At 48.8% G+C, this 10,657-nt stretch overlaps 3 protein-coding genes across 3 annotated transcripts; 1 reads left to right on the forward strand and 2 right to left on the reverse strand.

The window, feature by feature from the left end:
- Nucleotides 1-5,652: 5,652 nt before the first annotated feature.
- LOC123057217 (glycine-rich cell wall structural protein-like) lies at nucleotides 5,653-7,241 on the forward strand. Its single transcript, XM_044480309.1, has 2 exons — nucleotides 5,653-6,538; nucleotides 6,664-7,241. Exons 1-2 carry the CDS (start codon nucleotides 5,665-5,667, stop codon nucleotides 7,239-7,241), a joined length of 1,452 nt encoding a protein of 483 aa, XP_044336244.1. The 5' UTR covers nucleotides 5,653-5,664.
- Nucleotides 7,242-8,114: 873 nt separating this feature from the next.
- Nucleotides 8,115-9,130, reverse strand: LOC123057218 (uncharacterized). The gene is made up of 2 exons (XM_044480310.1): nucleotides 8,783-9,130; nucleotides 8,115-8,656 (listed from the first exon to the last, which is right to left on the reverse strand). The coding sequence occupies exons 1-2, from the start codon at nucleotides 9,128-9,130 to the stop codon at nucleotides 8,249-8,251; spliced, it is 756 nt and encodes a 251-aa protein (XP_044336245.1). The 3' UTR covers nucleotides 8,115-8,248.
- Nucleotides 9,131-9,405: 275 nt separating this feature from the next.
- On the reverse strand, nucleotides 9,406-10,165 carry LOC123059321 (uncharacterized). Its single transcript, XM_044481912.1, has one exon. It carries the CDS (start codon nucleotides 9,890-9,892, stop codon nucleotides 9,521-9,523), a length of 372 nt encoding a protein of 123 aa, XP_044337847.1. The 5' UTR covers nucleotides 9,893-10,165; the 3' UTR covers nucleotides 9,406-9,520.
- Between the last annotated feature and the right edge of the window lie 492 nt (nucleotides 10,166-10,657).

The raw sequence follows: 10,657 nt of genomic DNA on the forward strand, positions 1-10,657 counted from the left end.
CATGTGAAGGCGGTTAACATCAACTGTTCATAGGCGTCTACTCCATTCCTCGCCTCCGTAGCCACATCGTTAGCCTTGGTCAGCTCAGCGAACACGGCCGCAAGATCGTCATCGAGCACGGCTTCCTCACCATCCATGATCGACCGCGTCAGTTGCTAGCCAATCGCCTGTACATCATGTCTGCGACACTGGCGCTGCCCGTGTGCTATGCTATGTAAGCTGGAGATGAGGCATGCAGGTGGCATGCTCGTTTCAGCCACCTGAACTTCGACTCTCTACGCAAGCTCACCGCACAGGGCATGGTGCGCGGTCTTCCTCATGTGGACCAGTGGCGAAGCCACGTTATAACTGTGTAGTCGCTTGACTACACAGGATTTCCGTACGACATCAACCCCCACGTCTGCAAATATTTGGACTTTAACTACACAGGCCTCAAGATGGCAACGGGGACGAAACCCATCGGGTTTTGCCTTCCCAAACCCATCCCCACGAGAAAATCATAAACCCGTCCCCGTCCCCATCACCGTGTGCGGGGCTAGTTTTTTACCCGTCCCCTAAACCCATCGGGTTTTGGGGAACCCACGGGGAACCCACGATAAAATCAAAATATTTAAACAAACATAGCGGCGACAAAGAATAACACTTCAACAACAAAACAAGCACATTTCAGTAGCATAACTTGAGTAAATTTCAACAAAAAACAATAGTAGATGGTTCAACAGCTATATAAGTTCTGAAGTAGAACTAATAGTTCACAAATCACTTTAAAGTTGGAATCATCATGGCATCTTTCACATCTCCAAGGCTCCAAACGACCATCTTCAAATCTTCCAATGCCAAATCAAAGTGCCAAGTACTAGGAAAGATCAAAACTCGCTCAAGCTAAAGTTAAACATGAGAAAACTATGCACAAGTCCAAAAACTTTGTCCTTATTCATTGTCAGCATCTATGAGAATCAAATAAGTAGTAACGAACATCTTATGAAATATTGCAACAAGATAATGATAAACTTTATGATGATATGTAAAGAAAGACACACCATTATATTTGTTTCTTATCCAATCTTGTGAACACGTCAAGGCCTCTAAGATTTCGGGGTAAGATGACTACGGTGATAAAAAACTAATGTAATTTCGCGGGTATTGCCGGGTTTCGGGTTCGGGGACTACCGAAACGGGTGTAAACCCACGAAACGTGTCGGGTTGCACAATGTGCCCAACAACAGCCCCGCGGGGATGAAAAGATGCCCATCCCCGTCCCCTAATAGGGTAAAAACCCACGGGGACGCGGGTTTCGGGGCCCCATTGCCATCTTGCCCATCTATTCTCTTATTCTCTTCTTGTGTAACAATTAGTTGGGCTACTACTGGGCCACATGGCAAGAAGAAAGTCCAAAATCTCTTAACTAAACGCACTCTATTGCGGTTGATCCCTTGACTCCTTCACGCATGCCTCTCCAATGACCGTGGACGGCCGCCGCAGCGCATCGTGTTCGCACTTCCCGTCCCGGCGCCGGCGATCTTTGGCTGGACTTGGACGTGAGACGCGAGGAACGACCACCTTGGGCCGTCCGGCGAGCCACGACCGGCGCACCAACGACTGCAGACCAATTGTCCGTCTACAACTCTGAATCAATCGATCAATACTACTATGCTAGTCTGCACTCTGTATCTGATCCAACACAAGGCAAGGCCCTCCACTTTTCTACTTCTACAAGGAGTTTGTTTTATGAGCAAAAACTGCAATACACTTCATTATTTTCCACCTTTTTCTCTCACTGGCAATGTTAGGTTTTAGGATGTAGGAGATTATTTTTATTAAGAATAAGAATTGCATATTTTCCTTTTCTTAGCAATAGATTTATTTTGTCAGGTCTTTGGTATGATAAATAGATAAATTTGTGAAGAAGTGGCAGTCCAACTCAAATGTTGTAAATTCCCCACAGCAATCACCTGCAAATGAGGAGGAACAAACTCCTATTGATGCTCGAGCAGCTTTGGAACTTGTGTTAATTAATAGCAATTCAAAGCAACGCTCAGCTAAAGAAAAAGAGGAAGTTGATACATCTAATCTTACGCCAGATCCTGCAAATTGCATACCAATTATCCAGTATAATGCCAAAGTAACGTGATGATGGGTGAAGAGCATACCTCCACACAAGTACGATGTTTTTTATTCCTATTTATGATTAAAAAAGTTTATTAGTAAAACTTGACATCACAAGGTTTTAATCCTGGCACCTCCACTGATGTGGACCAGCTGGATCAGCTGTGTGACACCTGCCTCGCCAACAAGCAACGTCACGGGCATGGTTGGCTAGCAGCTGCCGCCGCCGATCGTGGATGTCAGGTGGGAGATTCATCACATGGATGTCAAGTCCGCTGTCAAACATGTGGGAGATTCATCAAAACTATGGGCACAAGATGTCAAGTCACAGGTGGGAGATTCATCACATGGATGGGAGACACACAGGATATCAAGCATGGTTGGTCACAAAAGGATACGTGCAATAGGCAGGCATGGACTACGACGAGGTATTTGCACATGTGGCTCGGCTGAAGTCCATCCGCCTCTTGATTTCATAATAAATAGAATGATGCATCTCTAGACATTTTGCAGAAGAGGCACAATCCACAAATACAATGCATAGTTCTCCTACATGTTACTATTTTTACAATTGAACCATGAGTTATTCATAGAAACATAATAAACTTTATGTAGTTAAAATATTCACATGTTACGGTTGAACTACCACATTATGATTCTAACTATTATTATTCACTGCATAAACATTGATCCTGTACGTTACTACTATGAATTCCCGCAGCAACGCGCGGGGTGTCATCTAGTTCGCAAAGTTTGCAAGAGAAAGGGCTATTTGACTTTGTCATATGCTTTTTCGAAGTATATTTTGAAGATGACTCCATTCGACTTTTTACGGTGAAGCTCATGCATAGTTTCATGCAGCACAACAACTCTATCTAATATGTTGCGTCCTTGCGTGAATGTTGTTTGGGTGGGTTTGACCACGTGGCCAGCTACCCCATTCAATTGATTAGTTGTCACCTTTGTGAATATCTTAAAGCTGGCATTTAGAAGGCAGATCGGTCTGTTTTGTTGAATACGACTAGCCTCCTTAGTCTTGGGTAGAAGGAAAATTTCCCCAAAGTTCAATCTAGCGATATCAAGATTTTTGGCATGCAATTGCTTAAACAATTGAACCAAATCTGCCTTAATCATATCCCAAAAACATTGATAAAACTCTACTGGAAAACCGTCTGGTCCTGGAGCCTTATTGTGTTCCATTCGGAACACCGCGGTCTGAATTTCCTCTTCGAGGAACGCAGAGCTTAAAAACTCATTTCCACCTCCGAAACTTGAGGTATGTCATGAGTAATAGACTCGTCCAGCGAAAAAGGGCTTTCAGGTGAAGGTCGAAAAAGCTCTTTGTATTACCTAGTAAAGTAATTTCTAAGCAGTGCATCCCCCTCAATATGGCCTTCGTCCTGGTCAAGAGCGAAATATGTTTCTTTCTATGTTGGCCATTGGCCAGCATTTGAAAGTACTTCGTATTATAATCACCCTGAACAAGCGAGCCGGCCTTGCAACGTTGGTACCATTTAATCTCTTCCTCGCGTAAAAAGCGGGCAATCTGCTCATTTAGATGGCTTTTTGCTCAATCTCAGCAGCAGAGAGAGGCCTCACCTCCACAATTTTATCAAGATCATCAATTAAGGTAGATAGTCGCAACTTTTCTTTTTTGTATATGCCGGCGGTGTGCTTAGCCCGAGATTGTTTAGATGGCTTTTTGGCTCAATCTCAGGAATCATTGCAAGGCGCGAATTCGATTGTTCCATCGTTGAATGGGTGTGTTACCCCGATGTTGACGCGACCATACTTTCTTAACCAGATTGTGGAATCCCTCTCTAGTGAGCCATCCTAGTTCGAACTTAAACTGTGGATGGTTAGAGCTCGGAGTTGTTTGCCCAAAATCGGGTAGCAAAGGAGCGTGGTCCCATAGGGCCTCGATTCGTTCTAGTGCGTGTACCGATGCAGTAGACAATATATGGGTCCACTACGGTATAGGCTAGCACGTACACCATGTGTCTGGTCCCATATACAAGGGATACAATACATGAGATATACAGTAACCCTATACAGCTAGTTATATACTCCCTCCGTCTGGATTTATTAGGCCTCTCAGCATCACAAGCATGTCCCTTTTTATAAGGCCTCGCTTTGGAAAGGTGCATCCATGCAGCCATTTCATTGGTTGCCTTGAAAGTCATTGTTGTTGGTGCTAAGGCTGGAAAATTAATACACTTCATACATGCTTTTTCATTGGTTGTATGCATATGCGAGAGTGCATTGGGAGTAGAATGAATGAATTAATATGAGCAAATTACTATGTGTCTTGGTCTAAGAGAAGTTGTCTTTAGGCCTAATAAACCCGGACGGAGGGAGTACTGTTTAACATCTTCGCAGTGTATACCAGAGTTCCTAGGAACACTATTCCTGGCGCTGAGTATGACGGGAAATAACTATAGCGGAACGTTGTTTAAAAAAATATCAGTTTTGCTAAAGCACATCTAGATGTGCCATAAGTATTGCACATCTAAGTCATATGTCATTGATCTTACATTGAGATTCGTGTGAATATTTTCTTTCTCTTTTTTCTTTTTTTCTTTATACTTGATTCACTCACTTAGATGTGCAATAACTAGAGCACATCTAGATGTGCCCTAAACACATCCTAAAAACATTTAGGGTGCCCACTGCCAAGGGGAGAATGTCGCCACGCTAATTGGAAAGAAATGCAATGATTAAACATACGTGGGAAATACAACTACTTATTAATCAGACAAGTTTTTTCTTTCTATGAACGAGATAAAATGATAAGCTACTAGTGTTGGAACCGCTTTGTGATTAATGATATCACAATTCAGCATGGCAACAACTTCCTGTCTTGCAAGAAAATAGCTCTGCTCCATGTCTCCAATTGATACCGTCCCCATGAATATGTGCTGGAAGCTTTTTGCAAGTCTTGCAGAATAATAGTAGTCCGGTGAGGCCATGGGCAGAAACATGGAAAATAGAAGCACTGTAGTGTGTCCCATGCGCCTAAACAAGGCAAGAATATAATCCAATCAGCATCAGTATATTCTTGCATGAAAGAATAAGCCTCTACTCCCTCTCCTATCTTGCATAATGAAAGCCATGTGCAACACAGACATACTACTACCTCCGTCCGGGTTTTTAAGTCCCCCGACCGAAACGCACGGACCAAGGCAGGATCTGCTGCAGCAGCAGCAGATATTGTGGCAGAGCGACGGCCAACGAGCTTCGCGCAGTTATTACTGCATGCATGCAACGCTTCGCTTTTTCCTTGCACGCGTGCATGCAGTACTCTCGCTTGCATGATCCGGCGTGGGCGCCGTGACCCAATCAGCTTGCTCCCTCGCTAGCATCCATTGGACAATTCATCATGCCACGGATCGATCAACCATCCATTGGTCAATTCACGATGCCACGGATCGATCAAAGCTCGGCCAGAGAAAAAATGGCGCCACGGCCATCGACACAGCTTCAAATTCTCCTTATAAGAACAACACATGATGCATGCTTAATCGTACTCATTCGTTCTCGTCCTTCTTCCAGAACTCCATGGCGTTTTTTGATCTAAACCTACCTCCAGTAGACTTAGAGGACGGCGGCGGCGAAGGGGAGGCGTTTGGACGTGGGCACGATGGGACTGCCGACGGCGGAGTGGGCGCCGGAGGACCACAAGTTGGAGCTCGCGTCGTCGGCCTTCCTCCGCTAGGTCTAGCAGGACGCCGGCGAGGAGCTTTTGACCCGAGCCGCGGATCGCTCCCATCAAGCTCAAGCGGAGGACGCACTCATGGGCGGCTCGGTCTTGCCGGTCGTACACAAGCTGTTGGATGGCTCGGCGGGAGTGGCTTCACCGGGCATGAAGTTTTCGGCGCGCATGACGGAGGTGCTCTCGGCGCGCACGACGGCGGTGCGTTCTGGGCGCACGACGGGGGTGCTCTCGGCGCGCACGACGGCGGTGCGTTCAGGGCGCACGACGGTGATGCTCTCGGCGCGCACGACGGCGGTGCGTTCAGGGCGCACGACGGTGATGCTCTCGGCTCGCACGACGGCGGTGCATTCAGGGCGCACGACGGCGGTGCGTTCAGGGCGCACGACGGTGATGCTCTCGGCGTGCACGACGGCGGTGTGTTCAGGGCGCACGACGGCGGTGCGTTCAGGGCGCACGACGGTGATGCTCTCGGCGCGCACGACGGCGGTGCGTTCAGGGCGCACGATGGCGGGCGCGCCGGAGCAAACAGCGGAAGTGCGTTTGGCCACGACGTCGGTGGTCATCAAGACATGGACGCGAATGACGGCCACGGCCATGTCTTTGGCGAGGACGATGCAGCAGCCAGCGGTGATGAAGAGAATGGCACAGGAGACACTCAAGACATGGGTGATCAGGGAAACGACGCAGCCGACGGCCACGACACCGGCATTGATCTAAGTAGGTTTGCATTATGTGCTGCTTTCATAAGGTGTTTCTTATTTTCTAGATTAAATATTTTGTGTTTTATTCATAACTGAAGATTGCACATGATTAACAAAAGGCTACTGTTATGGTTGTTCCAGATGTCATGGCCAATAAGAAGAGGCGGGCATTTTACACCGACGACGATAAGCGTTCGTTCTACACAGCCATTTTGGAGATGAATGGTCGTGGTCCGTTGAAACATGGGGTGACTAGAGAATTGTCAGCTCGAATGAAAGTGCCGGCAAGGGTTCTTCGGCGGGTATGGAATAATGGTAGGCGAGGTGGTGGTGTGAATGCGGTTATCAACAGGAAGCCGGGTAGAGTTGGTAGAAAGCGCATTACGCTAGACTCTGTTGCTCTAGCGGCCATCCCTCCGAGACACCGCACGACGATTCGAGATGTTGCCGGTGCAATGAACATGTCGAAGACCACCGTTCACAAGCTGTTGAAGGAGCATGAGTTACGCAAACACACCAATGAGCTTAAGCCTTTGCTAACGGAGGAAAACAAGAAAGCACGTATCATGTATTGCATTTCAAACCTAGAACCTGCTAGTATGCCGGAGAACCCTATCTTCAAGGATTCATACAACGTCATCCACATTGATGAAAAATGGTTTTATCTCACAAGGAGAAGCCAAGGAATTTATTTGGGCATTAACGAGCCGAACCCGTGAGGCACGCCAAAAACAAGGGACACATCGAGAAGATCATGTTTCTTGCCGCTGTTGCTAGGCCAAGATTCGATATGCAAGGCAATTGTATTTTTGATGGAAAAATTGGAATTTGGCCCTATGTTGAATCGAAGCCGGCGCAAAGGAGAAGCCCGAACAGGCCTAGGGGAACTATGGAGCTCAAGCCATGCACCACGGTCGGCATGGATAAGAGTCGGGAATATTTGATCAATAAGGTGTTGCCGGCAATCAAGGAGAAGTGGCCGCAAGAGGATCGATGGAAGCCAATCTTCATCCAACAGGACAACGCAAAGACACATGTTCGACCTGATGATCCGGCAGTTCTTGCAGCAGCTCATGAAGGTGGTTGGGACATTAGGGTCGTGATGCAGCCGCCTAATTCTCCGGATACTAATGGGTTAGACCTTGGCATCTTCAACTCTCTTCAGTCCGTATTTGAAAAGAAGATGCCACAAAATCTTCATGAGATTCTCACGAAAGTGGATGAGACATGGGATGAGCATGATGCAAACAAGTCCAACCGTGTGTTCCTTACCCATCAGGCTGTCATGCGGGAAATACTAAGGCACAAGGGCTCCATAGACTATGATCTTCCTCACCTAAAAAAGAGGTCTTTTGAGAGGAGGGGGATCCGCACGCGTAGGCTACCATGCGAGCCCGAGGTTGTAGCTATGGCGCTTGAGTATGTCAATTCCGAGCAGATTTGAATGCATTGCAATGTGTAATGCAATCGTCTCTTTTGGTTTAATGTAACTCTATTTTATGTTATGGCATGCAAGAGTTTAAAACATGCAACTGCACGCAGATGTTCATTCTTACTTGCAACATCATTAAACTTAAAACACAGTTAAATTTAAATACTTCGGACGGCAAACCAAGCTTCCATCATTCATGCGAAAAGTCCAACATGCAGATGCATGCAAATATTCAGTCTTACATGCAAAATCATCAAACTTAAAACAGGTCAACTCTCATGCTACCATCCTGTTTCACATCTCTTCCTTTTGTTTTTTCTTTTCAATTGCTTCCAGCCGCCTCTTCATATAGTTCATCATTGCATCAAGACCAGGGCGCGTGCACGAACCTAGCATTTCAGGTGTTATTATCACTTCTTCTTCATCCAAGGCCAACATCCATCTTGGCCGAGGAAAGCCATTGCCCACAGACCCTGTCGATCTTGGCCGAGCGAAGCGCTCCTTCATGGCACGGACACGCGCGACCCGGCCGACGAACTCCACGACCGCGTCAAGCAACGCAGCGAAGCCATCCTCCTCCTCCATGCCGTTCATACCCGCGACCCGGTCGACGAACGCCGCGACCGCGTCGACGAGCGCATCAACGTCGTTCATGAGAGCCTCCACCTTGTGCAGCAGCGCGCCAAGGTCCGGACCCATGCCCTGCGCGAAGCCATGTTGTAAGAACAAATCACGCCATGTTGGCCGGGGAAAAATACCATGGGCGTCCGAACTGCACCGGCTAGCATGCATCAACATGACAAGCATAAATAAACCATGAACACTTACCTGAGTACCCCGAGTCGCATCACCAACGACGAGCTCTGCGTGCGCTGGCACCTCCAAGCCGAGCTCCGCCTGGGTCTCCGTGTCAGGATCGACCTCGACGCCATGCTCGACGAGCGCCCCATCGTCGACGCCGAGCTCTGCGTGCCCACCAACGACGAGGTCGGGCGGCGGCGCATCCAAGCCCCGCCCCGCCTGGGTCTCCACGTTAGGATCGACCTCGACGGCGTGCTGCGCCAGCGCCACGTCATCCACGCCTACCTCCGCCGCAGTATGGACGACGTGATGCAGCGCATCCTCTCGCCGGCGGCGGCGAAGCCCCGTTTTCTCCGTCTTCGGTCGCGGCGGCATGCTCGCAAGCTGTCGCGTGGGTGGCCGCGGCGTGCTGGTCGCGCTCGCGTCTGTTCGTGCTTCTGCGGGGTGGAGTACTAGTATTGCGGGGTGGAGTAGTATTAGTAATAGCCCATCTGCATGCAAGCTATACGCCAGCAGCTTTGAATTGATTGCGCTTTGGGAAGACGCAGCGCCTTCACTTTTTGCATGGCGCCCGAGGGAGCGGCCCTGTAAATGTGGTACGAGCGTGCGGCACCGAGGGGACCTAAAAACCCGGACGGAGGTAGTATTTCATCTATGAGAAAACCATCTACTTTGATGTTAAAAAAGATCCTCTACTTTTTGCTGGTATAGAAAACATTGGAGATGCTTGATGAGCCATAAAAAAGCAATCCAGTAAATTTCCTGTCAACCAAGAATTAAATTAACCGATGAGTAAATGCCTGCCACAAGCGCTCCTGGATCTCGCCCACCCTCTGTAATTCGGCCTCGGACGGCATCACCTCCCAGTACCCGCAGCAGACGGCTTCGTAGTTCGTACTCCTCTTGGATGAGATGGCTGAACTGGTCGATGCATCGGTTGTTATTGTAGACCCCGATGGCGTAGCCAGCGTTGTGCTGGTCGATGTCGCGGAGGGCCTCCTTAAATATGGTGTACCGGTGCTCCAGCTGGTCGATGTCGCAGAAGTCCTTCATAAACATGGCGTGCAGGTGCTCCTCCTCCACCTCGGTCAGGGAGCTGTTGGTTGTGCCGTGCCCGTGCCTGGCCTTCCACTCCATGAAGATCCGCTCCTTCTCCTCGCTCCTCGTCCTCTCCCACCTTTCCGATGTGTTGCTCGTGGGCGCCGCCGCCGCCGCCGCCAGGCGCCAGCGACACCAGCAGCAGCAGTAGCGCTGCCGCCGCCATGATCCTCATGACGACGCGAATTGAAGGCGAGAGGACTACGTACGTACCTATATGAGATGTGTGGATCGATGGATCTCTCGTCGAAACGCTAGCTCCCTCGCTCGTCGAAACTGTCGCTGGATCTAAGTTTGGGTTGTCGATTTGGTCTGTATAGGCTGTATATTTAAATGAAGGTCTCAGATCGAGAATGGACGGACGTAGACCGAGACGTACGCGAATTATAATTGCCTGCAGATCGATCGAGCTGTTATGGGACAGGACGGACTACAATAGAATCTGAGCATGCGGTAGAAAAAATAGAAAACCGAAGCTGGACCAACGGATTAAAGATCAGTGGCACATATTCGGGTGGAGCAAACTTTGCGTACATTTTGCAGAAAGGTTCCTCGTTCGCAGTTAATTTGCCTTTGATGCCCTTCTCGCCCTAAGAGCATCTCCAGCAGGCACGCGAAATTTGCGGCGCGCCGGAAAAATAGCCAGTTTGGCGCGCGAGAGGCCACGCGGCGAGCTCCGGTAGGCGCACAAAATTTTGGAGCGCGAAATAAATTGGCGCGCGCGGTAGTTTTAGCGCGCGACGCCCAGCACGCTGGTTAAAAGGCGCGCGCCTGCGACCACCAATCGCCAGAAAGTTCCATCCC

The sequence above is a fragment of the Triticum aestivum genome, chromosome 3A (assembly GCF_018294505.1).
Source record: "Triticum aestivum cultivar Chinese Spring chromosome 3A, IWGSC CS RefSeq v2.1, whole genome shotgun sequence".
Classification (NCBI taxonomy): Eukaryota; Viridiplantae; Streptophyta; class Magnoliopsida; order Poales; family Poaceae; genus Triticum; species Triticum aestivum.